A 27,439-nucleotide genomic window follows, 5' to 3' on the forward strand; every position below is an offset into this window, starting at 1 on the left:
CTCTGTGTGTGTGTGTGTGGGTGGCTCTGTGTGTGTGTGTGGGTGGCTCTGTGTGTGTGTGTGGGTGGCTCTGTGTGTGTGGGTGGCTCTGTGTGTGTGTGGCTCTGTGTGTATGTGTGTGTGTGGGAGGCTCTGTGTGTGTGGGTGGCTCTGTGTGTGGCTCTGCGTGTGTGGTTCTATGTGTGGTGGCTCTGTCTGTGTGTGGGTAACTGTGTGTGTAGGTGGCTCTGTGGGTGGCTCTATTTGTGTGTGGGTTGCTCTATGTGAGTGGCACTGTGTGTGTGGGTGGCTCTGTGTGTGGGTGGCTTTGTGTGTGTGGCTCTGTGTGTGGGTGCAAATGCAATAGGTCTCGCATTGGAGAGTGATTAAGCTATTGACATTGTTAATGACAATGCCGTTTCTTTAAATGTTTTAAAAACAAAAACATAAACAAGAATAATGTCATGAGCAATGCCAACAGCTCTAACTTTAACAATGCCGAGACCATTGCATTGTAAATGCTTGTTGTATTACTGTGTCTTCACAGAGGTAGGACAGTCAATCAATGATTCGTCCACTCACATCACTGAACATACAAAGACGCGGCTGAATTGAAAAGTGCATTTAGATATATTGTAAAACGGCATATATCTAGTGAAATTAATGATAAACCACAAGACTGATACACAATGTAAATGTACAACAGTGGTGAGATAAACAGAGACTGAAAAAATTATACATATATCAACAATACAGAATTGACACAATATATAACCTATTTAACACATAAAGCATGAATTGATTATGCAGCGTTGGTTATACAAACGAAATAGGCCTAAAACGACCTATGAGATATCATTTTTAACCACTTAATTGGTCTATTTATGCAACAACGCTTGTACGGTGAACATCAACGTTTCGACCACTGTGAAAATGTGTGTATCTGATGGACATCACCATGGGGTCTTCATCAGGATTAAGAACCAACAAATGTGTACAGCCATATAGAGAAATTCTGTTGAGAGGGATGAAGATAATTACCAGACTTCTGTATCATTCCAGTTAATACCTCATTTTCAATGTGCTTTGTACCCAGGTACATGTAGAAAAGAGGCCGTAATTGTTCATTCCTAACTGTAGACGTAATGGATAGTGGGACTCAATCTTCTTTCCTCAAAGTCTGGCGTTCCAAGATTAAAAAAAGAAAGTCACAAAGGGCTTTCTTATATTGAAAGTGTTTTCGATCTCTAAGGAACAACCAAGCTTCCTTGAAGTCCCCGGCGTCAAGCGCTTGGGATAATTAACAGAATGTCCTTCTGTGTTTTGGTTGTAAATTCTTATTCATGAGGTTTATGAGGCATTTTGGGATATGGTTGTGTTTTCGGGCCTAGGGGGGCTTGCAAATTGCGGACATTATTATTTGCTGCCCTTTCTGGGTGTTTTAGACTAAATCTAACAAATCTACAGCCCAAAAAAAAATCAAACGACAAAGTCAGATGATGGCTACAGTGTTACACTGCTAAAGTTAGCCACATTTAACTTTTGTACCGTTTTCTTGTGTTAGAATCTTACTTTTATTCTCTCTTTACACTTTTATGTACAGTAGCTCTGTGGAAATTGCTTCACAATACACGTATTTCAGTTTTACCTTTTTATAGTGACCATCCACAGACATTGTTGCTAAATCTCGTAGTCCTCTCTGTGCTGAGATTTGTCTTGGCTAATCAAATACCAGCACATTTAATGAGGGGAGAAGAGTGGAGGAAAAACACAGACAAAAAATGTACAGTCAAGGGATGCACTGCATGCAATTGCTCCATCTTGCACTGCATTTGTGTACTATAACTCTCTTCAAGCCAGTGACTCTACTATGTATGTCTTCATGCAGAGGTAAGGCACTAGGGAAATAATTAAGCCTGCTCCCCATTCTAAGATATGCAAATGTAGCACTGGCCTTTGATTTCAGCAACACAACTGGGCCTGTCAAACTATATTCAGAAAAGAGACCCAATCTACCATAAACATCAAAATGTGATTGAGTGATTCCATGGTAGAGCTTTCCCATCATTTCTGTAGCAATTAATTTTAGAGGCGATTTTCTCTTTTCCTGTGAAGCCTACTGCAAAGCAATGCATAATCTGGCTCCAGAGAGCATATTTTGAACCACCTTCAGTAGCTATCTTTTCCCTTGAGGGGAGGCTAAACCAAAGCAGTAGCTTGGCTATGACCAAAACTGTCATCTTGTCCCAGTACACCTTGATTTAGTGCATGACTACCACAGGTAGTAATGGGACCTCCTTACCTGTAACATCTCACAGATGGGTGACGTGGACAAACGCGATGCCATGAATACATGCTGGTGAGCGCTCTGCCCATTTCGCGTGAGTATGTTGTGGGTATGAAAGTGATTGTATGCTGATGAATGAACTTTTTGTCAATGGGATCCGATGAATTTCACTGAAAATGTATAGTCATGATTTGTCCTCATGAATGTATTAATGTTTATGTATAGAAAAGTCAAAAAATAATAAATTAGTCAATGACTATGTTTCTTTGAATACTGTTATTGATTGCGGTGGCTTAGCAAGAGCGGTTAACGGAAATAGGTGACTTAAAGAACCCTTAGAATTGATACAGGTAGAGTCTCTCTTTGGTCTAGCTTGGTGCTGGTGGTGTCTTTGGCGAGGGAAAGGATGAGCTATATGTCCTCGGTGTAGGATATGATGTTAAGTCCGTGTGTTTTGACAATTCTGGCCAGAGTTGTCATAAGTGTTGAAGCGGGTGGAGCTGAGCGAGGATCCATGGGGTACTTCACGGATGACTTCCTTGAGTTCATAGGTGATGGGGGTAGGCTGACTTTTTGCGTTCTTGCAGTGAGGAAAGAGGCAATCCATCTGAGAGCAGCTGCTTGGATGTTTATGTTGTGCAGTCTTTTGATGAGTGTGTTGTGGGAGACTGTATCAAAAGCTGCCAATAAGTCTAAGAGGATCAGAGCCACAGTCTCTCCTCTGTTGAGTAGGGCTCAGATGTCGTTGGTAGCCGCTTCCAAGGCTGTCTTGTGCTGTGGTTTCTGCAAAATCCAGATTGAGAGAAGTCAAGTAGGGGATTCTGTTCCAGATGTGAGGATAGTTGTTAGTTAATGGCTTTTTCTAATACTTTGGCCAGGAATGGGAGTAGGGAGATCGGTCGGTAGTTGTTGAGTTTGCGGAGGTCTGCCTATGGTATCTTTAATAGAGTTGACTTCTGTGTCCATCCAGTCCTCAGGGAAGGTGGCCATGGCAATTGAGGTGTTGAACAAGGTAGGGAGTATGTGACTGATTCTGGTTTCATCTAGGTTGAAGATGTGGTGAGGGCATGGGTTGGTTGAGGCCCCTGAGTGGTCCGAGTTCATGATGGAAGCGGTGTCATGTGGGGCGAGCTGGCTTCATTCAGTTAGTCTGATGTCTGTTGTGGCAGCAGGATCGTTGTGTTGCCTGAAGAGGTTGGTGTCCTTAGGTTAGGGTTTAAACTTTCTGTTGATGATCTTGTTGTGGAAGAAGTTTGCAAGGTTATCAGAGAGTTCCAGTGAGGGGGTAAAGTTGTTTGTTGCAACTGAGGGGTTGGAGAATTCTTTGACAATGTTGAAGAGTTTTTTGCTGTTGTTGCATGATTCGATACGTGAAGCTACTCCCTTTTTCTTCGATGATTAACCCCACGTAACATACCATATGTACAGATCCTCAGAGGCAAACGTTTTCAGTCTGTGAGCACAGGTTGAATAAAAGAGAATGGATTATAAAGGGTGAAGGGACCCAACCCTCACTACAGATGGGGGCCCAGAATCAACTACAAAATAGAGGTGGATTTTTATTGTGCTGTGACCGCTGGAGCCTTGGCTGAATGGCTAGAATTCCTGAGAAGTAGCCCACCCCCATGAAAGGTGGGTAGGGAGATGTAGCGAAGGCTGAACTTACATGCAACATAGAATACGCGCAGGGATGAAACCCCTGACTACGTGTGCACGGCCAGCTCGAGAGAGAGCGAGAGCGAGAAAGAAATATCAGAGGTAGCGGTGCATCTGCAGGAACGCTATAGAAACGTAGACAAACTTGCTATACTAAGGGCACATTGAAGGAGTGAAGAATAAATATTTTTAAGAGCATGTAGCTGATAGCGAGGTGACGCATTACATATCGGCAAATAAGCATTGTCTCGGAATGGTGGACAGCTCGGAAATGAGAAAACACGCTGAAATGGGAATCCTCAACACCAGCAAACACGCAATCCAGTATGGATAAGTATACCAAAGGGCTTACAACAGCTGGCCCCAGAATTGATGCTTCACGATGTCATGAAGGTGATATAGAATAAGGATATCACTCGAAACAAAGTTGTATTCTGTAGCAATTGACCTGGTATTGTAATAAACTGAGTGACCCAGGTAGAAAAATAAATAGAAGGAACACAGCAGGCAGTCCTGAGTAAGAAAAAAGAACGGCTGCTCCGGAAAATGGTGACATTGGAAACCAGAGCTGAAGATGTAGAAAGATGTAGAAAGATGCTCACGCAGGAACAACATTTACCTGGTGGGCCTACCATAAAAGACAGATCAAGAGTGCTTAGAACTGTTCCTGGAGGAATGGATACATACTCAGCTACAGCCAAAGGGACTTCAAGTTATTTTTAATAAGAATGGCAAACCGGGAGAGAGCCATGCCTTCTCCACTGGGTGCACTGCTGAGAACAGTCACATTCCTGTTGCTCAATTACAGAGACTGAAATGCCATCCTGCAGGGGAAGCAAAATTGGAAAGAGGTGCAAATATAAGATGCAAACATGATGCTGCGTACTTACTACACTATTAAAGTCCAAAAACAAGGTTGCTCATGCAAAACTGTTAGGAGGAAATGTAAAGGCCTGAACTTGAAATAAATGCTGTTTTTTCCTGCTAACTTAAAGATACTACATGGAAACAAGTCGTACTTCTTTGTTGCGGGCCAACAGGCATGGGACTGCCTGGAGATGCTAAACATATGAGAAGGAACACAGCGGGATATATTTTCAAGTCACGTAGCGCAGAATGTAGAGGAAAAAAGAGATGGTGAGATACACGCATGTCAAACTGAGCTGTGTTGCTAGTGAAATGGTGATCTATATAGGAGGACCGGGTTGAGTCCTCAGTGGCATACAGTAGCAAGATATGATATATGATAGAGGCCTGTCAATACCCCAAGGACAACGTCCAAGGGACCCAACCTGATGGCTGCCTCATCAGAGATGACTACATGGGCAGTGAGTCAGTGAAACCAAGACGATATAAGGTTCATAAATTAAGAGACTTATGTTTTGGTGCCTTACACGGTAGTGGACCGGCGTGTTCCTAAGGACAGGGGTATTTAATTCATGATTGTATGACTATCATGTGGGAGCCATGGTGCTACACAGTTTACGGTTATTGTTGATTATAGTTCAGTGCTGGAGACGGTGGGGAAACAGGGTTGGAGCAAGAAATGGAGAGGATAAGGCACTACTTAACAACAAAGTGATGGCAGACACTATAACATAGGTGTCCTAGATTGTCAGGGAATTATGCTAAAAGAGTCAGGGTGGGAGCATATTTATGCAAGTGGGGATTGCAGATTGCTTCCCTACATGAGACCTATGTGATACCTGGGGAGGCAGATAAGCTGTGAAGTAAGCGGAGAGGCAGGCTATATTGTGCAGGCTATAGCATACACACCAGGGGTATGGGAATATAGCTGGCACCAAAAGTTCTGTATGAAGTGAACACAATAATAACAAACATGTAGGTGGGATAAGCCATGTTAAGTGGACAGTTAAACGGAAGAGTCCTCACGATGATTGGCCTGTACACCCCTAAAACATAAGACCAATCTTTTGGGTAAACTTGTCACGCCTTACATAGGATCAGCTATGATATAGATTGGAGACTTTACCGGAGTTGTTAATGAGGATTTGGATAGGTGACCACCCAACCAAACATATACACAGGGAATGAGGAAACCTTTGAAATGTGTTATGGGTATGAACATGATAGACATAGGGAGAGACCAATACCTACGCTTATGCCAGGCACAGGCGACGGGTTCATACTCTCGAATTGACTGTGTGCTGATAGATCGTTCAAATACACAGCTAATATCGGAAACGGCATATATGGGCAGAGTACTGTCTGATCTTTTGCGACTTACATTTAAATACTGCAGCCAGAAGTACAGGACAGTGATACCTCTCGAATATCCGCCCTGCAGGATGCACTACTTTTTTATTTTGACAATATTTTAATTCTTTCTTCAATACAATTCAAAATGGTACAGTGCAGCATCATGTTACCATCTGTCATCGCGTTACTAGTGTGGTAGACAGTAAAAAGGAGGATCCCCCAGATGGAGGCATGGGAACAGGAGGCGCAGATCAATTTCAAGCAGACACTCCGGTGTTGTAGAGGGATTTCTGTCTATGGGTGAAACTTCCACGATTCTTAAGAGGACCCACTGGCAGTAGAGGGAGCAGGACAGTCTGGGCGACGGGCGGGGTTGCCTGTTTGTCCAGCTTAATCACATTACAGAGAGGGATCAGCATTGTCTCCCTCCAATGCATCAGAGTGAGTCGCCTCCCAGGTCCGTGCCTTGATTGCTCAACCTGTCCAGCATATCCCCCCTTTTTCTCAAGATCATGCTCTGCATTGTTATGAGTGCGAACCTTCCGAAGCCTGCATTCTTCTGCTGCTGCTGCTGCCTATTCCATGAAGTCAGTGTGCCATTTAGACATAGCCGAAGGGTTCAGGCTAGCTCAGTGTATGGCTATGCATCATCTCGCCACCACTAAAACCAACTGTGCAAATCTGTACTGCATGTTTTTTACCCTTCTTGGGAAGAGGCAGCAGTCCCAGCAGATAGTGTTGGGCTGTAGGTGCTGTAGTCACCTGTGCCACTCTATGCACCTCCTGTGGTAACTTACCCAGAACGCATGTATCTGCATGCAATCCTGTGCAACATGTCCAAAATCTGCCGGGATTCCCCCACACCAAGTGCAACCTGCAGGAAACATCAGGCAGACCTTATGCAGGTGCTGTGGCATCAGGTTGGCTCTATATATTAAATCAAATTGTATCAATTTTTTTTTTTTTTTTTTTTTTTTTTTTTTGAAACCGTTTATTGCAGTTTATAGAAGTTACAGGTATGGGCCTACAACCACACGGCCGGCCGCTAGAGCATCAAAAGCATATTACATACATACAGCAAAAAGCTTTCTCAGCGGTGCACAGTAGAAAGACAGGAGTGATCAATGGTGCAGGCCTCACAGCTCCATGCCCACAGTACGGTTCCATTTTCTTAACGCAAAACAACATAAACAAACCACAACCGCAAGGCAACCCTCGATCCAAAGTGACAACACGTGCTCCATAAGTGGGGGATCCAAACCAGCAGCAAAATTCTGAAGAGGGGGACGGGAGTAGATCAGGGACTGGGGGACCGCGCGCCCGCGGCCAAGGGAGGGGCGCCATCTAGGGAGACGGAGCTGGCGAGGCCGCCGGTAGCAGCGGCGGCTCACAAATACCCCCGCGGTAGGCGTTCCAGGGGCCCCAGAGTTTCATCCACGCCCCAGGCTTACCCCTCGCCACATACACCACCTTTTCACGAAACATACACCAATCCATATGCTCTTTCCAGGCCGACACCGCAGGGGGCCTCTGGGATCCCCACAATTGGGCAATATCACGCTTGGCTATCATGTATCCCAGAGTCACCCACCGCGCCTGCGGGACCGAGTAGTCATTTGGTTCCCAGACATTCAGCAAGCATCTCCTCGCTTCAGGCAGCAGCGCGACACGCGTAACCATTCGTAGAACCTCATGCACACCACGCCAGAATCGCTCCACCCTCGGGCACTCCCACAGTATATGCATGAAAGTCGCCAACGCACCACAGCCACGCTTACACATTCCATCACCGGCAAAACCCATACGTAAAAGCCTTGGCCCCGTCACGTAGACCCGGTGAAGGATCTTGAGCTGGACGAAACGAAGGCGAGCCGGGATGGCCACCTCTTTCGGAGAGGCCACCGCGGAGATCCAATCCTCGTCGTCCAGCTCCAGCCCGTCGGCAACCCAAGCCTCGCGGAGACTAGTCAGCAGACACGATCTATCGTTAATCAATTTTTTGTATATGAGGGAGATCGTGCTGTCCGGGACATGGCCATCTAGCACTCTGTCCTCCAGGGGGGAAGACTCCGGAATGGATGCAACATCCGGGAAGACGGAGCCCAGCGCATGGCGGACCTGTAGGTACCGAAAGTACTCACTGCCCTGCAGCTGAAACTCCGCCTGCAGCGTCTCAAAAGTTTTGAATCCCCCCCTCGTCCAGAGATCTCCCACCGTGCTGATTCCGATCGTGTCCCACTTCTCGAAGCCCTTCGACGTCCACAGGGAGCCCAACCTCTCAGATGCGTACAGCGGAGACGCTCGGGTCAAACGGTCCTTCCACCCCATAGCTGCATTAGCCGCGTGCCAGACACGCACCATGACACGCGTCGGTCCCGTCAAGCGGGAGTCGGGCGCGCCAGAGTAGAGCGCTCGATTATAATCGCCACCGGGCAGAAGCGTCCTGTCCATCTCAAATGCCGGGTTCAAGACGGGCCCGTAAAGGCCATGATTAATTGCAGCTAGTTGGGAGGCCCAGTAGTACCGTTTGATGTCCGGGAGGGCAACCCCTCCATCGTACCACGGGAGCGTCAATTTAGCCAGAGCAATACGCGGCCTCCCGTCCCAGAACAGGCGCCGCTGGAGGCCCTCCACCTCGCGAAAGTAGCGTGCCGGGACCAGGTCCATGGTATTCTGGAGGGCGTAGAGGAAGCGCGGCAGAGACATCATTTTAAATAAGGCCGCTCGGCCGAGCGGCGAGAGCGGCAGACGCCGCCAGCGCACCACGTCCTCCCTCAGACGCTGGAGGGGGGGCAGCAAGTTCCGCTCATAGCGGGCCTCCGGGTCAAGAGTGATATATATACCCAGGTACCGGAAACCCTGGGAGGCAATCTGGATCGGACAGTCCCGTGGCAAGACCGGGGCCTCCCCGGAGAGCACATAGACACAGGATTTCGCCCAGTTGATGACCAGGCCTGAGTTGCGACCGAAGGAGCGCAAAACATCAACCAGGACGATCAGTGACTTGCGCGGGGAGGCGAGATACAAAAGGATATCGTCAGCATAGAGGGACACGCGGTCCTCATGCCCGGGGGTCCAGCGGAGACCACGGATAGAAGGGTGCCACCGCAACCACTCCGCCAGGGGCTCCATGGCCAGGGCGAACAGGAGAGGCGACAGGGGACAACCCTGTCGCGTGCCCCGCCCCAGCGCGAATGGGGCAGATACTCGCCCGTTCACCACCACCTGCGCCAACGGGCCCGAATATAGCAATTTGACCCAGCTGACGAAACCCGGGCCGAACCCAAACTTCGCCAGCATCGCCCAAATATATGGCCATTCGAGCGTATCAAACGCCATGGTGGCGTCCAAGGACGCCAAGATGGCCGGCTCCCGCACAAATGGGACACGCGCGAGCACTCCGTGTAAGCGCCGCAGATTAAGCGCCGTGTTGCGGTGTGGTATAAAGCCCGATTGGTCTTGGTGGACCAAATCGCCCACCACGCCAACCAACCGGTTGGCCAACACCTTGGCGAGGATTTTGGGCTCCGCGTTCAGAAGCGAAATCGGCCTATAGGATGTGACCCGCCCACGGGGCTTCCCCTCCTTATGGATCACCACAATTGTAGCCAGACGCTGGTCCGGCGGGAGGGAGCCCCGCGAGTGGGCCGCAAGGAACATCGCGCGCAGGTGGGGCGCCAACACATCCGGGCGTAGCTTGTATAGCTCAATGGGAATACCATTGGGGCCCATGGCCTTGCCGGATGCAACCGAGCGAATAGCCGAGGCAATTTCGTCCGAGGTGGGCGGGGCATCCAGCGAATCCCTGTCCTCCACCGTAAGGGAGGGCAGTGCGATGTCCCGAAGCAAGGCATGGGAATCTTCCTCCGAGCAGGGAGAAACCGGGGAGTAGACTGCGCGGAAATAATCCGCGAAGCAGGAGACAATGGCTTCCGGCTCAGTGACGCACACACCATCCACGCTCTCAATCAAAGGCACCACGCGGCTCGCTCTTTCCCTCTTGTCCAACCACGCAATCAATTTGCCAGCCTTGTCACCCACATCATACAATCGCCCCTGCTGCTCTCTACTGAGGCCCCTGGCCGCCTCCGTGACGAGGGCCCGATAGGCCGCCTGCTTTAAGTGCAAAACATGCAACTTGGCGTCTGTTACCCCGCTCCCCAGGTCACCCTCCAGTTCTGCAATCTCGGCCTCAACCCGGGCCACCTCCTCCCGCTCGCGCCGCCGGGCATTGGAAATAAAGGAGAGGGCCTCCCCTCTAAGAACCACCTTGAAAGCCTCCCACAGGGAGATGGCAGACGGGACCGACCCCACATTCTCATCGAAATAGCGCTGTAAGGATTTGATCAAGTCGGCACGAATGGTGGGGTCGCGCAAATACCAGGCATTGATCGGGGCCACTCTGCCATCCCCCCTCGGGAAGACATCGAAATGCAACAACAATGGGGAGTGGTCTGAGATACCCCGTGCCAAATGGCGCACCTCCCCCACCCTCCCTGCCTGGGCCGCCGGGACAAGGATGTAATCAAGCCGCGAGAGGCTACCATGGGCCCCCGAGTGGAAGGTGTACTGTTGCAATACGGGATGCTTTAAGCGCCAGCAATCCACCAGGCCCAGCGTGTCTAAAAGGCCGGGCAGCCACGCCTGTGCCCGGGGGAGGTCCCTAGGGGGATGGCGATCCATAGACCCAGAGGCAACCGCGTTAAAGTCCCCTCCAACCACCAACAGGCCACCCGGAAGGTCCAGAAGGAGGCGCCCCAGGTCCGCAAATGTAGTGGCTTGTAACCCAGGCGGGACGTACACTGATATAAAGATAAACACTCTACCCTCCATTCGTCCCACCAGAACAGTGTAACGTCCCCTCTCATCATGGCGCACCTCGTCAATCTCCAACGGGAGCGAGTTCTTGACCATAATACCCACCCCCCGCGAGCCCGAAGTGAAGCCGGAGTGGGCCGCCAAACGATATCCCCGCCGATTCATTGCATGAAAGGTGTTACCTATAAGGTGTGTCTCCTGCAGGAAGACAACATCTGGAGAAATACGTTTTAAATACTGCAGGACCACACCACGCTTAATCCTATCCCCCAGGCCGTTAACATTCCATGACAACACAATCAAATCCCTACCCCCCATCATACGTCAAAACAATCGGTCGCCCCCCACCGAGCACCTTAAAAACAACAAAACAGTTGCGGGTTTGCCTTGCGGTGCTAACAAACAACACACCCCCCCCACCCCCCGGTCCCAACAGAACTCCCCCCTCCCTGCACCCCTGCATGAGCCCAGACAGCCCCCCCAAAGTGCAGTGTGCCTGTCGCCCCATAGCTAAGTACTAACTAGTCCCCCCGAGGAGGAGGGAAGCCCCCAGCAGACCCCACCCGACCTCCCTGGGAGGGGAACATACGAAAGCAATATATGGTAAAGGAACAATATCCAGAGCAAGGCCTATACAGTCACCCCTCAATTCTGATCCGGCGGGCCCTCCCCGCCAGCCGCGCCCCCCCCACCCCGATCTCCAGGCAAAGTATCTAACCAGTCCCCAGCCACCTCGGGCCGGTCGAAGAAGTGCGCACGGCCATCCACCTCCACCCTCAGCTTAGCCGGAAAGAGCATTGAGTACTTGAGGTTTAGGTCCCTTAGGCGACGTTTAATACCAAGAAAGCTCTGTCGCTGCTTCTGGACCGCCGGAGTAAAGTCTGGGTAGAAGTGTACATCCATGTTGTCCAGCCTGACCGGTCCCTGTTGCCTGGAGGTCTGGAGGATGGCGTCCCTGTCCCTGAAATTAAAAATCCGGGCAATAATAGGCCGCGGCGGTGCACCGGTCTTAGGGCGGCCCCCAGGGACCCGGTGGGCACGCTCCACCGCAAAAAGCTTACTCAGCCCCCGGGGCTGGAGATGGGTCAGGATCAGTTCTTCCACGAAGAGATCTGCCGCCTCCGCCTCTCGGCCCTCCGGCACACCAATAATGCGAACATTGTTCCTCCGGGCCCGACCCTCGGAATCCTCCAGTCGCCGGTCCATCAGGGCGCTCGCCTGGCCAAGCCGGCGCACCTCCTTCTGGAGGGCCACCACGTCCGTAGTGAGGCCCGTTGTGGTGTGGGCCAGGGAGTCAACTCGGTCGTTCGTTTTTGACAAGTCTGCCCTCACAAGGCCCACATCCACCAGGACCGAGTCAATTTTTTGCGCCAAGGTATCGAAACGCTGGTCCACTGAGGCCTTCATCTCTGCGATGGCGCCCATGACGTCCCGGAGGGTCAGATCCACCGGTTGGGCAGGCGCCTCCGTCGGGCCCACCAGGGATGACCGCGATGTCTCCGGAGAACCCTTCTGGAGCGTATAGCGATCCATACTATTGGCCTGGTGCGCCGTGCCACGGCGGGTTGTCTTCATCTTCGCCCGGTCGCCATCTTGTTTGGTGGACATGCTGGCCCTTCCACCGTCGTGCCAAGATCTCCAAACGGGCCGCCACACCAAATCACGGGTGTCAGGGGGGGGGGCGGGGGCGACCACCGGGCCGCGGGTCAACCCACCGCCGGCGGGTCAGCCGGGCACCTGGACAAGGCAACACCACCGCACCCCGCTCCGCAGCCCGACCCCGCCAGAGGCAAGGAGGGCGCAAAAGCGAAAGTGAAAGTGCGGGGTACGCGAGTCGCCCAGCCCCGCTCGCCGCTGTTATTCACTTCGTCCCCGGATCGCCCCACTACTCCAATCCGGGGGGCCGGCGAGGAGAAGGCCGCAACCTTCAATCGATGCTCCCACCGGTGTTCGGGGTCCGATTCGAGCCCAAAAAACGGGTGGCGCCTCAGCTCGGGTTCACCGACACAGTCCCCTCAACAAGGACAGGATATCGCCAGGATTAATTCAGGAGGTCGCGGAGGTCCTCGGGAGCCTCGCACCTACGCGGCCATCTTGGTCGCGCGCTAGGCTCCTCCCCCAAAATTGTATCAATTTAAATCGGCATTGCTGGCTATGTCACGCTCTTGTGCCAGGGCCCTGTTCATTTTGTATCCCGTAAGTGGGGTCTCCAACTCCTCATCCCAGGCGGCACGCCTTAGTGCAACAATAGTCTGCCTATCGCTCTAGAGGGCAGCATTTAGCCGGGAGATAATACCTTTTGGAGGAGCCGGGACATTCAGATCTCGCGGTTATTGCGAGATATACTTGCATACTGCAAATATTGTCCCAGATCTATATCCTAATGGATTTTAACCTTCGCTATCGACATAAGGGTGCAGTTTAGAAAAAGGTCTCCCCCCCCCCCTCTCCCCCCTCTCTGGCAATCCCCCCTCCATCCATTTAGTAACATCCATGGAATTGTGAATATGCAGGAAGGGGCTATAGGAAGCTGGCTCTCTAAACAGTGCACCAAAATGAGGTACATTGCAGAAAGTCCAGGCAAACACCAAAGTAATTACTGAAGCACAAATGACACCCCAAATGCTCTCTTTTGTGGTAGTGTGAGCGAGTATTTATGCATATCAGAAGGTAGTGCTAAGGATGTATTACACACACAAAGGCATTAAATGAAACACACCCTCAATAAAGAAATCCAACACCAATTTATAAAAAATAACACATACTTTTATATAAACTTAGATACCAAGATCATTGGAATTTGGTAAGTACTTTTTGGGTTATGAATTTCTACAGTTTTCCGGAATGGACACTGCAATTTCAGGACCGGCAAGTTCATGTGTGTTTCCGGCATAAAGACGCATTGATCATCATAGACCAGATGCTTGACCACCCGGAGTAACAGTGGTACCAGAACCTTGGCAAATAATTTGACATCAACATTAAGCATCTAGAACAGCCTATAAGACCCAGGGTCAGCGGAGTCTTTACCTGGTTTGGGGAGCATCATTATAAAGGCTTCCCAGATATGAGCCGGTAATTCGCCCACAGTTCATCCCTCGTGTAAAGTTTCAAGGAGTGCAGGGAGGTGGAGTATGCCTGGAAGTATGCAACCGAGAGACCATCTGGTGAACAGTGTCTGGACGAGAGTGTGTGTTGTAGGCTTGGTGTCCAACATGGACCATTGACGATGAAGCGTGTGTCACATCCAATGATATTGTAAGACTTGACCTCTTGGAAGGGTGAAGTCATTGGCCAGGCTTTCGATGGGGAGTAGCTGACTACCAAGAAAGAGATCTCCCACTGTCATGAGAGAGTTATCATTCAGGCCGAGCGAGAGCCAGAAAAAGGTGGAAAGCCTTGCAGAGGGAAGGCGTGAGAATGTGGAACTATGCGTCGGGTAAGTGCCAGCATTCGTCAAACACATTTCTGCACAACGTTCACCATGTAAGGTAAACGCCGGCCAGACGGTGCTGTCTTGGGCAGCAAAAAGCTCTGGATGTCAGAAAGGGTAGAGGGGGCCATGTCAGATTGGAGTTTTGCCAGGTTGTGCTGCGCCAGCCACCGAGAGACCCACTGAAGTATGCCTTGAACGAGGGTGTACCCAGTCCACCTCCCTCAACTAGCAACTGTAATTTCGGTTAGGCTATCCAGTGGTGCCTATTATTCCAGATGAGCACTCTAGTTAGGAATCTAAATCATGAAAGAATCCACGTGGGAGAACTATTGGAAGATTAGTGAAGTGGTAAAAGAGATGGGGGGGCCTGATTATTTTGGAAAGGGCGATCTTACCCGTGGGGGTTAGTGTTGGTGACTTCCAGAAGTGGACCAGAGATTCAATGACTGTGAAGGCCCTTCAGGGGCTGCGAAGGCCCTGCAGAGATTGCCCTGGAAGAGGTCCTCAGGAGAGTAGTATTAACTGACCCCTAAGTATCTAACCGCTACACCCTTCCACTCCAATCGATGTCCTCCCATCCGAACCTCGGTGGGGCACAATGAAGCACCTAAGGGAAATAAACAAGATTTTGCCCAGTTAACCTGCAGTGCAGAAACATGCGCGAAGGAGCTCAGCGTGGTATAGATGGAGGAGAGGTCCATTTGGATGTTGCAAATGTAGAGTAGCAAATCATCCACTTAGAGTGAAACTGCGTGGGTCACGCCACCAAGGGAAATGCCCCACGCTTTGCCCTCCGAGCAGACTTGAGAGGCTAAACATTCCACTGCAAGCGCGAATAGCAGTTAGGAAAGGGGACAGCACTATCTAGTGCCCCTCTCTACAGAGCAGGCCATAGAGACCTATTGACCTAGGCGAACTCTGATGCGGGTGTACGCCCATATCAAATGTGGACAAGACCTGGAAGAGGAGCTCCCACTCTAGGGTATCAAATGCCTTCTCCAAATCAAGAATAAGGCAGAGAGCATTAGGGAAGTGATCATCATTCGGTCCATCAGGTGGAACAAACGCCGCATATTAAGAGAAGTGTTCTGTCTGGGGACAAGCCATTTTGATTTGGGTGGACGAGGTCGGACAGAGATTGGGCATAAGTCAGCAAGGATAATTTCCAGAATTTTATAATCGTGCCCAGAATGGCGATGAGGTGATAGGACGCAAGAAGGCCCATTTAATTGGGCTAGTAAGCCATGTATTGCATGTAATCAATGTTATGTATTTGTCTGTCCTCTCCTAACTAAAGAGGTAGACAGGAGGTAAGATTCCGGGGCACTTTTTTGCCCTGATTAAAGTCCTAGACGATATGTGGCCATCTTTTTACGGGCTGAAACATGTCAACAGACTTGTAGCATAACAGTCATCATTCCCTCCCCCCCCCCCCCCCCCCCCACCCCCTTTTTTTTACCCTCACATTTGGTTTTTAGTCATACCTGAAAAACCGTTAAGAAAGAGATACCTTGATGATGAAGCATGCCATCAGAGGGGGTGAGGGTCTATCAATAGAAACATATTGTTTTCAGTGTGGAGGGCGATGTACCTAAATATCTGACTATCAGAAACATTTATTCATTAGTGTGTGTTGAAAGCAAACAACAAACACAACTGTGTTTCTTTTGAAACAGCCTCCTTTTAAATCTGAAATGCGATATCAAAATACTGCTACCTAATGAAAGAAAAATCTGCATTTTAATCAAAAGAAAAAAGAACACTAAGAGAAGACCCCCTTGAGCAAGACAACAAACCCGTTAACTCTATATCTTTTTTTTAAATGTCATTTTGTTGCTATATGTAGCAGTCTTGTGACGCAATGTATTAGTGTCCTTTACCATAAACTGGAAAAGAAGCAATACTGACATTAGGGAAGTGATCATCATTTGGTCCATCAGGTGGAACAAACGCCGCATATTAAGAGAAGTGTTCTGTCTGGGGACAAGCCATTTTGATTTGGGTGGACGAGGTCGGACAGAGATTGGGCATAAGTCAGCAAGGATAATTTCCAGAATTTTATAATCGTGCCCAGAATGGCGATGAGGTGATAGGACGCAAGAAGGCCCATTTAATTGGGCTAGTAAGCCATGTATTGCATGTAATCAATGTTATGTATTTGTCTGTCCTCTCCTAACTAAAGAGGTAGACAGGAGGTAAGATTCTGGGGCACTTCTTTGCCTTGATTAAAGTCCTAGACCATATGTGGCCATCTTTTTACGGGCTGAAACATGTCAACAGACTTGTAGTATAACAGTCATCATCCCCCCCCCCCCCCCCACCCCCTTTTTTTTACTCTCACATTTGGTTTTTAGTCATACCTGAAAAACCGTTAAGAAAGAGATACCTTGATGATGAAGCATGCCATCAGAGGGGGTGAGGGTCTATCAATAGAAACATATTGTTTTCAGTGCGGAGGGCGATGTACCTAAATATCTGACTATCAGAAACATTTATTCATTAGTGTGTGTTAAAAGCAAACAACAAACACAACTGTGTTTCTTTTGAAACAGCCTCCTTTTAAATCTGAAATGCGATATCAAAATACTGCTACCTAATGAAAGAAAAATCTGCATTTTAATCAAAAGAAAAAAGAACACTAAGAGAAGACCCCCTTGAGCAAGACAACAAACCCGTTAACTCTATATCTTTTTTTTAAATGTCATTTTGTTGCTATATGTAGCAGTCTTGTGACGCAATGTATTAGTGTCCTTTACCATAAACTGGAAAAGAAGCAATACTGACATTAGGGAAGTGATCATCATTTGGTCCATCAGGTGGAACAAACGCCGCATATTAAGAGAAGTGTTCTGTCTGGGGACAAGCCATTTTGATTTGGGTGGACGAGGTCGGACAGAGATTGGGCATAAGTCAGCAAGGATAATTTCCAGAATTTTATAATCGTGCCCAGAATGGCGATGAGGTGATAGGACGCAAGAAGGCCCATTTAATTGGGCTAGTAAGCCATGTATTGCATGTAATCAATGTTATGTATTTGTCTGTCCTCTCCTAACTAAAGAGGTAGACAGGAGGTAAGATTCTGGGGCACTTCTTTGCCTTGATTAAAGTCCTAGACCATATGTGGCCATCTTTTTACGGGCTGAAACATGTCAACAGACTTGTAGTATAACAGTCATCATCCCCCCCCCCCCCCACCCCCTTTTTTTTACTCTCACATTTGGTTTTTAGTCATACCTGAAAAACCGTTAAGAAAGAGATACCTTGATGATGAAGCATGCCATCAGAGGGGGTGAGGGTCTATCAATAGAAACATATTGTTTTCAGTGCGGAGGGCGATGTACCTAAATATCTGACTATCAGAAACATTTATTCATTAGTGTGTGTTAAAAGCAAACAACAAACACAACTGTGTTTCTTTTGAAACAGCCTCCTTTTAAATCAGAAATGCGATATCAAAATACTGCTACCTAATGAAAGAAAAATCTGCATTTGAATCAAAAGAAAAAAGAACACTAAGAGAAGACCCCCTTGAGCAAGACAACAAACCCGTTAACTCTGTACCTTTTTTTAAATGTCATTTTGTTGCTATATGTTGCAGTCTTGTGACGCAATGTATTGGGGACCTTTACCATAAACTGGAAAAGAAGCAACACTGACATTGGGAATCAAATGTTTGAACAGTAGAAGAGTGACAATGGGGATTAGACTGCAGGTTCATTGGGAAGCATAGTTATTGACTTACATACTGGATTGGTGTATTTTAAAAACATTTAAGCATACCAGCCAGTAAAAGTGGATGACATGATTTTCATCATTACATTGTTAAAACACCTAATTTTTGGAACAAATACCTGGGGGTCATTTAGCAGAATAGTGGTGGTCCACAAAGTCGGCAGTCTTCCTACCTTCGTTGCATAAGACTGCTCACGATTTTTAGACATCCATGCAGGGCAGGCAGCTTTGCCAAGCGTGTGCCGTGTTTGATGTTTTACACTGAGCAAAGGTTTTCTGTTTTTCATGAATACACTCCCATTGCTGGGCAGGGGGGAACTGGAAGTTTGGCGGGTGGTCCTCCAACTCTGACAAAATCAAAATGACCCAGTCAGGCTTCCAACCCATTTTGCTTGTGTTATGCACAACTTTTCATCCACTCAGACTGTACATACTATATATACATTAATGCAGTTAAATGGTGAGTTTTTTGAAGTTTAGTATCCAGAGTCATATTTATATGCTCAAGTGCTACTGCCCAAAAGGTGGTACTCTTTGACAGTCCCTAGGTTTCTATTGCCAGCATCTACCAGAGTCAGTCAAAGCAGGTTCTACGATCCTAAATCTTCCCATTTTTCATCTCTAAGTCCAGGGTTCTCCAAAGTCAGTCCTGGAGGGCCAAATCCATGCCAGATTTTTAAGATAACGACATTTCTCTAACTGGGGATATGCTAAACATCTGGCTTGGATCTTGCCCTCCAGGACCGACTTTAGAGAACCCTGCCTTAGTCAGTCCCAATTCCTGTTCCATTTTAGTTCTGCACTTACCACTAATTTAGATCTGTAGAAGAATCTGTACTTGATTTTAATGTGAGAGATGGAATACATTGAGTTGAACAATTTTAAGTGTGTTGTTTTTTCCTTTCTTCTAGCTTCAATTTTTGCTTGGACTAGGGGCCTAGATCATAGAGCTAAACTGGACAACAACATGGAACTTGCAAACTTTGCTACAGTCCTCGAACAAGTCTGCATTGAGACAATAGAGGCAGGTTTCATGACCAAGGATTTGGCAATTTGCATTAAAGGTTTAGCAAAGTAAGTATCTTATTCCTAATGATTTTTGAAAACCGAGTAGTCCCAAGTAGTTTTAAATTTACAGTAAACTGTTTATCTGTTTTTTGGAGTCATTATTAAAAGAAGCATTTTTATTGTTGTTGCTCTTGGTATTTATCTATGAATTAGGTTACACATAATTCTATTTGACTGATTAACGTATCGAAGTAGCTCCTGATGATTTCAGTGTTTTTTTCCTCAGTCACTTTATAAAAGTATTAAAATATTTTTGATTTCATCTAGGGTAAAGAAAACAATACCATACATTATACAAGGTCACGATTTGTGTATTCAATAGGATTCCAGTGCGAGTTATCACCACCTGCATATTTATTTACCAAGAAAATGACATCATAAAGGGACTCTACAGACACATTAGTCACACCAGTGTTTTCTCATGAGTAATGCAACGATTGCAATGTAGCAGACAAGTAAAAACAAAACAGTTGAGAGCCGGGATGTGGAATTCCTATAGCCCGACGCCCGGGACATATTGTTTGGGGTCAAGGGCAACAAGTTTCCATGTGTATTTTGTCCTTGGGACCAGTAGGCCCAACCCCCTACATCACAAACCCTTTGACTGCCAGTTTATAGTCTCACATGATGGATCAGGGAAAGCATTGCCTGCAGTTAAGGTAATATTGGTTTCCATGTTTTAACGCTGTTCAAACTTGTATTTATGGTTCATAAATGCGAAACCTTTATTATTAGGGTGAGCGATCTAAGTACATGTTGTAAGCTCAGACTACTACTGATAGAGGTTAAAGTATAAAAATGGGTGCACACGCTTTCATTTTTTAGCACTATGAGGCTATGCATAATGCTCCCAGAATGCTCTTTGATTAGATGCAAATATATGGAGACACTTGAAAGCAAGATTGATTATTCTTAGCTGTCAAGATAAAATGTTCACAAAAAAAGCAAAAACATTTAGCTAAACTGCCGTAACATTTTAGGTAGCGTTTTTCTGCAGCATCATTTAGTAAAATGTGTTGATGCATGCTAGTATTTCCCCAAAATATTCATAATGGAAAAATCACTGTAACCAGTTTTAATAAGATTATGGGAAACATAAAAATAAACAAGCATTGGTAAAGCCAATTGATCCGAAATTGTTGGTCAGTCTTTTGGTTTTATCAATGCGTGACTTGTATTGGCATGTCTTTTGTGAAACCTTATTGGTGTGGGTGCTGCTGGGCTCTCATCATTCTAACAAACATTGGCAAAAGCAAAAATTGTTTCGGTCTCAAAAAGCACACACTGCCACAGTTGTTCCTGGCACTGAACAAAACAACTGTGTCAATTTTGCTCCTTGTGAAAGAACAGAATGCTGTCATTCACAGTGAAGCTAGCCAACTGACAGAGAGAGACATTTTAATAAACACAACATGTCATGGTTAACGCCAGACCCAATTAGGGGGCCAATTATTAATTAAAGACTCAAAAGTGCACTTCTGTCCTCGCTATAAGTGCAGATATATGACTTTCCTGAAGTCACAAGACTTAACAGAAGTAGACCAAGAAATAGTACTCCTCGAAAATATTTGTGAACTGCATTTTAGCATGAGCAAATATGCATGTGTAGATTTGCTCATGCGAAAATCCGAGCGTTTGCAAGTTTACTTCCCCCTCCAACCACTTTTTTCCCAACCCAGGAAGAAGTTTTATGTCTGCCATTGTCACGAGTAAATATCCAACCTTTCTCAGTATGGGAAAAGATTAGAGAAGAGTTGGTGAAAACCCTTAAAACATGCAAGTTAGTAGGTTTGCACAGACTCAAAAGGGCATTCCAACCCTGAAACTGTTGCTTAACTTCAGCGCCAGTATGTAGATCTGCGGGAACGTGGCAACAAAAGGGAAGTGCTAGTATTCATACCCTGCTATGGAAGGAGCCCTGGCATATTCAGAGAGGCTATTTCAGAGCTCTTAAATTATGGCAGTAATACCCTTATATGTCACCGCATTACATGGCACAAAAGGGACAAGTGGATTTTGTTACAGGACAAGTAGATTTATGAAGTAACCTGCCCCATGGACAAGTAGATATTTTAATAAATTCCACACCCCTGTGAGAGTATCTATGCTGAAATCAGTTTATTGCATGGTCAGTCATTTACCCTAACTGGATCGTCTTCACCTCAAACCCAGCAATACTATTCACCTTCATCAGCACCCACTTTGCATTTCCCATCTGCTGCTTACTGGGCATCCACATCCTCAAAAGATGGGTGTGTGTCAATGGACAGATTAGATCAGCATGGGCTGGATGGATGGGATATTTGGAGTTAAACGGCTACCTGTACTTAATGAATGTTGAGGGTCCATAGTTCACTGGGAGCATGAGATTTGTCTTGACAGTTATTTCCCATACATTAATCAGTATTTCCTCATTCAAAGGAATCCTTATTTGCTTCCTCGGCTGGGCCAGCGATACTCAGCACACAATGAGAAACACTTGGACCATTACCTGAAGTCTTCTCCATTTGCTTATCCCTGGCTGATATGCCTAAATAACACATCAGATGGTTTTGTGCAAGTATTTCCCAAGTAATCCCTCGAATCCAACGCAATTTACCAGCACAATATGCTTAGGTGTTCCTGCAAAATCATCACACGCTAACACACGATTGCACTTTACACACACATTAATGCACATTTTGATGCTCCCCATTTTTCTTTTAAAGCCAATCTCCCCACAACAGTCCCTTTTTCATGTTAGGCAATGTAGGCTCTTGAAATGTATCACAATTGAGTATTTGGAGCCTGATTCATGAAAGATGTTACAGTAAATGTCCCTCTTTGTTTGTGCTGAACTCACTTCCTGGTTGGAATTCCTAACTACCAGTCAATAAAAAATTAGCTAGCATTCGCGCCAAGAATTTTCAATTCTATTAAGGACACGGAGGCGAGGATTATGCTTTTCTTTCTATTTATTGCTACTCACAGCAGCCAATGAAAACGTTTCTTATGCAAAACAAACTACATTTCCCATGATGCATACACCACATCACTTCCTGCAGAGCCCCATAAGAGCCAGTAATACCGGAACCAGTCCTCTTTCTTTGCTCCGAACAATAAGTCCAATAATTATAATAAAGTTCAACAACAGCTTCCAACGTGGACGAAAAAACCAGACCAGCTGGGAAGAACGTCAATCTTCAAACAGGATTAATCCATCTTCTTTTCGGATCCTGACAAAACAGAGATAAAACAACCCGTAACTTCTGTATAATCAGAGTATATATGCAAACGGGTGGGCAACAATTACAATACTGTAATTTAACCGGGTGGGATAATCCTCGCCTCTGTGTCCTTAATAGAATTGAAAATTCTTGGCGCGAATGCTAGCTAATTTTTTATTCTCTTACAGGACCGGAGGCTTCGTATTATGCTAGTTTAACGCTGATTAAAAACAACAGAGGATATATCAACCACCGGTTTATAATAAAACTGTTTAAACGTTGACTCAGACGACCAGTCTGCAGAATGCATGATATCCTGCACAGTAGAACCCAACATGAAGGTCTTAGAAGCCATAGCGCCTCAGACAGAATGTGCACCAAAGATCTGAGTATCTACACCTGCTTCTTGCATAACATCTTTGAGCCATCTGGCTATAGTAGCCGCAGTCACAGATTTGTACGGTTTCTGCAGAGCAATCAACAATTGTACCACACCATCAGGCCTGGTAGGCCTGATACATTCTTCATAAGCCTTGAGGCATTGGACCACACAAAGTTTAGCATTATCGGGTAAAGCATGATAATCCACACTGCGTGACCTGGTTTTAGTTCTGGACGTAATAGAAAACGAAACTCCCTCCGGAGTAAATACTCTACCTGTAATATCAAGAGCTTTAACATCCGAAGAACGTCTACAAGCCGCTAGGCAGAGCAACATGGCCAGTTTGGCCGACAATTGTTTCCTGGACAACCTATTGTTGTCGGGCCATCTATTAAATAATGACAGAACCAGCGAGACATCCCACAATAAAGAATACTTTGGTTTGGGTGGATTAGCTACTCTGATACCCTTTAGTAGTTTACATATTAAAGGATGCATTCCGACAGGTTTGCCCTCGATCTGAGAGTGGCCTGCCGATATAGCGGAACGGAAGATATTAACAGAGCGATACGCTAAACCTTCCGACGCTTTTTCAGACAGCAAATTCAAAATACAGGGTAATCCTGCCCCCACGGGATCCACAGGCTGTCCCATGCACCAACGAACCCAGCATCCCCAGGCTGAAGAATATCGCTTCTTGGTAGAGGGGGCCCACGCTTGATTGATAAAGCCTGAAGCTTGTTCTGAAAATCCTGGCATTTGCCAACGCTGCCTGAAAGTCTCCAGGCCATCAGGGACAGATGCCCCGAGAGAACCATCGGGTGTCTCTCCCCCTGAGGGCCCTGGAGCATCGTCGAGAACCATGGGATCCTCCTGGGAAAGTCGCAACTCGCCTCCAGCAACAACGGGAACCAAGGCTGCGACTTCCACAAGGGAGTCACTAATATCACTTCTGCTTTCTGGCGCATCACCTGAGTGAACACGCGAGGAATGAGAATGAAGGGTGGAAACGTGTAATTCAACTTCTGAGTCCACTCCTGCGCAAAGGCATCCGTCGCCAGCGCCAATGGGTCCGGCCTCCAGCTGAAAAACTTCGTCATTTGACGGTTCAGCCTGGAGGCAAAAGATCGATCTCGCAAAATCCCCATATCTCCTGCAACCACCGGACCACCCGTGGAAGGAGTTGCCAGTCGCTGTAGTCCCTGAGGTGGCGTGAGTTCCAATCTGCCACCACATTGGACTGACCCGGAAAGTATTCTGCTATGACTGAAATCTGATGACTCAGGCAATAGTGCCAAAAGGCCTTCGCTATCTCCACCAACATTGAGGACCTCGTGCCCCCCAGTTTGTTGATGTACCGTACCGCCGATATGTTGTCCATCCGAAGAAGGATGCGACATGAGACCTGCCTGGGAGATAATGTCCGGATCGCAAATGATCCTGCGAGGAGCTCTAGACAATTTATGTGAAGATTTAACTCTTCTAGGGGACCAACGTCCCCCTGTGGAAATATTTCCGCAGCGCACTCCCCAACCCCAATGGCTGGCGTCGGATTCTATGACCAACTCCGGTAGAGAGCAGAAAATTGCCCTGCCGTTCCACGCCTCGACGTGGGCCAACCACCATTGCATTTCCTCCCTCACCTCCTGGGAAAGAGGGACTACGTCAGTGTATGAAAGACCCTTCTGTAAGTGTTGGATTTTTAGTCGTTGAAGGGCCCTGTAGTGTAGGGGTCCCGGAAATATTGCTTGAATGGACGACGCAAGGAGTCCCACGATCTGGGCAATCCCCCTGAGCGAAACCATTTGTTTGGTCAGGAATGAGCGAAGCTCCTTCTTGATATCCCGAAGCTTGGAATTTGGAAGGCTGAGTTGGGGCGTCTGAGAGTTTATGACGAACCCCAGAAAATCTATTGTCTGTGTGGGACACAGAACCAATTTTGGTTCGTTGATCACGAACCCCAGGTTCTGCAAAATACGAATGGTAATGCGCAAGTGTTGAACCGCCAACGCCTGAGATTGCGCCATGATGAGCATGTCGTCCAGGTAGACAATCATGCGAACCCCTTGTTCCCTGAGGTAGGCTACGACCGGTTTCAGAACCTTGGTGAAGCACCACGGTGCTGAGGAAAGTCCGAAAGGAAGGACCAAATATTCGTACCACCGATACCGCCAGTGAAATTGAAGGAATCTGCGATGGAGAGGATATATGGGAACAGACAGATAGGCGTCCTTCAGGTCCAGACGGACCAACCAGTCCCCCTGCTTCAATAGGTCTGCCAGCAGATGGATGCCCTCCATCTTGAAGTGCTTGTAAGTCATAAAGTGGTTGAAATCCTTCAAATTGAGTACCAACCTGTAACCACCGCCTTTCTTCTGCACCAGAAAAATATTGCTGCAGAAACCGCGAGGGCCCTCGTTGCAAGGAGCTATCGCACGTTTCTGCAGCAATCCTTCTATTTCTGAATCTATGAAATCGCACTCTAGTTGGGAAAAAGAAAGTTGTCTGGGCCGATGAACCTGACAGGGTGTCTGAAAGAACTCTAGGTGGAACCCCTGAACCGTCTGCAAAACCCAGGCGTCCTGTGATATTTGAACCCAATTGTGATGAAACAGCTGAATACGTTCCCCCAACGGAAGAAGAAATAAATCTGGAGCGCTCACCTGAAGACTCGGTGTTCTGGAATCCTCCCCGATAGGATCTCTTGTTAAAGCGTCGCTTGTTGAAGCGCTGCCTGGTGGGGTAGAAGGTGCCACCGCGGGTGGAGTCCCACTCTCCCCTGCCGTGTCCGAAATCTCCTCTCTGAGGACCTTGGGAGAATTGACGGCCAAACGAGCGTCCCCGGCCTCGTCTGGCCCTGTTGAAAACCCCTGCCTGGAATACCCGTTTGATTCCTGCCTGAGCTTTGTCGAGGGTCATAAAGGTGCCCACGTATTTCGCCACATCTTTGACGAAGCGGTCGCCGAATAGGTTTCCGTCCGCCAATGGGCCAGGCTCCGCCGCCGCCAACTCCGTAAGGTTAGAGTCCATGCGCATCAGAATGGACTTCCTGCGCTATGTGGAGATTGCGCAGTTGGCATTACCTAATAGGCAGATAGCCCGCTGGGTCCAGCCCGCCAAAACATGGGAATCCATAGCAGTTCCCGACTCCTGCGCCTCTAGAGCCATCTCCAATATCTTGGCTAGGGGGCCGACCACGTCAAGAAGCTTGTCTTGGCACCCTCGCCACGCACGATCTATACCCTTCTTGGGGTCCTTGGCAAACTTTTTAAGGAAAGTTAGTAAACTGGAGTCAATTTCCGGTGTTTCTGCCACCTTATCCGTAAGATCCGGTCGGGGACATTCAGACCGCAGTCTGTTGCGCACTTCTTTGTCAAAGCTCTTGCGCAAGTTCTCATGTAGGTACGCCGCCACCTCCGGGGCAGGCAACCAATCCGAGGATCTAGGGTGAACGATATCCGAGGGGTTGAAGGTGAAAGGCGTAGGGGCCGGCTGTGGAGTCTCCACATTCTTAACCTTCCGAGACTTCTTCTTGGTAGGGGAATCATCAGGGGTCTCCGAAGAGGTGGAACCAGGTTCCGAATCAGTATCCTGCACCCTCTCCCTCTCCGCAGAGCGTAGGAGTGACGAATAGGAAGCAGAATGCGGCCAGGACTTAGTCCGTTGCTCCGCTGCCGGATCTTCAGCTGGGGTAGTGAAGCCGTGATGCTTCGCGAACCTCTCCAGTTGCCTAGTAATAGGCTTCAATGCAGTCACTAATGCATGCTGCACAGTTCCCGGAACTGCCTTCTCCAGGGCCTTGTTGACTGACTCCTGCACGGAAGCGTCCAGGGCCTCAACAATATTATCTACGATGGCAGGTGTGCCCACCTCCTCCTCGTACAAGGTGTCATCCTCCTCATAGTGCACCCAATTTTCCATAGTGGAACCAAATTTGTAGACGTACTTGCTCATAAGGCAACAGTAGGGAGGAGTAACAGGGGACGGGGGGAGTCAACCCACAGCACCACAGCACCGGTACCTAGCTCCTCAGCCAAAGCTGTATCCCAATTATTACAGCCCACGGGGCAGAGTGGAGCCAACAGAGCAAGAAAAAGTCCAAGGAGGTGTGCTCCCTCCAGCCCCAAGTCGTTTTTGCAGCCAGCCAGGCGTAATGGGTGCTCTCTGTATGGAAGTCAGCCTGGAATGGCTAAAAACGACAGAAAACGGGCAGTTACGACGTGCGTAGCCCAAATCCTACCAAAATAGCCCAATTGGGCTACGCACGTGAAACCTGAACAAAAACGAAAGTGACTGGCTCCCCGCGCACCGGCTTATTAGGAGAGCCTTTGCGCTAAGTTTTTACCATAATATGCACCCGCCGAAGGCGGGGGGGTACCGTGCTGTTTGTGGAATGTAAGCGCTGAACGCGCTGATAATTATTATGGGAGTCGCGCTATAATGCTAGAGATCGGCGCGATGCCCTGCGCATCGATCGCCGTGTACAGGGAACTCCACGATGCCCTGACACACCCCCGCTCCCAGCGGGAGCTCCGTAGCGCCCAGGGCGCGAAATCCGACCCCCCCCCCCGCAACGGCGGGCAGTTCAAATGCAAAGCGGCGTTAATAAAGATTTCAACAGTATGACAAAGCGCCGCTGCCAGCAAATAACCTCA

The 27,439-nt window shown here is 47.9% G+C and overlaps 1 protein-coding gene across 2 annotated transcripts in view; it reads left to right on the plus strand.

Annotated features, from left to right (window-relative positions):
* The window catches only part of IDH1 (isocitrate dehydrogenase (NADP(+)) 1), a 310,669-nt gene that overhangs the window by 271,151 nt on the left and 12,079 nt on the right, over positions 1–27,439 (plus strand). For both annotated transcript variants that reach the window (XM_085648837.1, XM_085648838.1), the window contains one exon: positions 19,040–19,202. In XM_085648837.1, coding sequence (XP_085504963.1) covers positions 19,040–19,202 — 163 coding nt within the window. The remainder of the gene's footprint in view (positions 1–19,039; positions 19,203–27,439) is intronic.

The sequence above is a fragment of the Triturus cristatus genome, chromosome 3_2 (assembly GCF_964204655.1).
Source record: "Triturus cristatus chromosome 3_2, aTriCri1.1, whole genome shotgun sequence".
NCBI classification, from domain to species: Eukaryota; Metazoa; Chordata; class Amphibia; order Caudata; family Salamandridae; genus Triturus; species Triturus cristatus.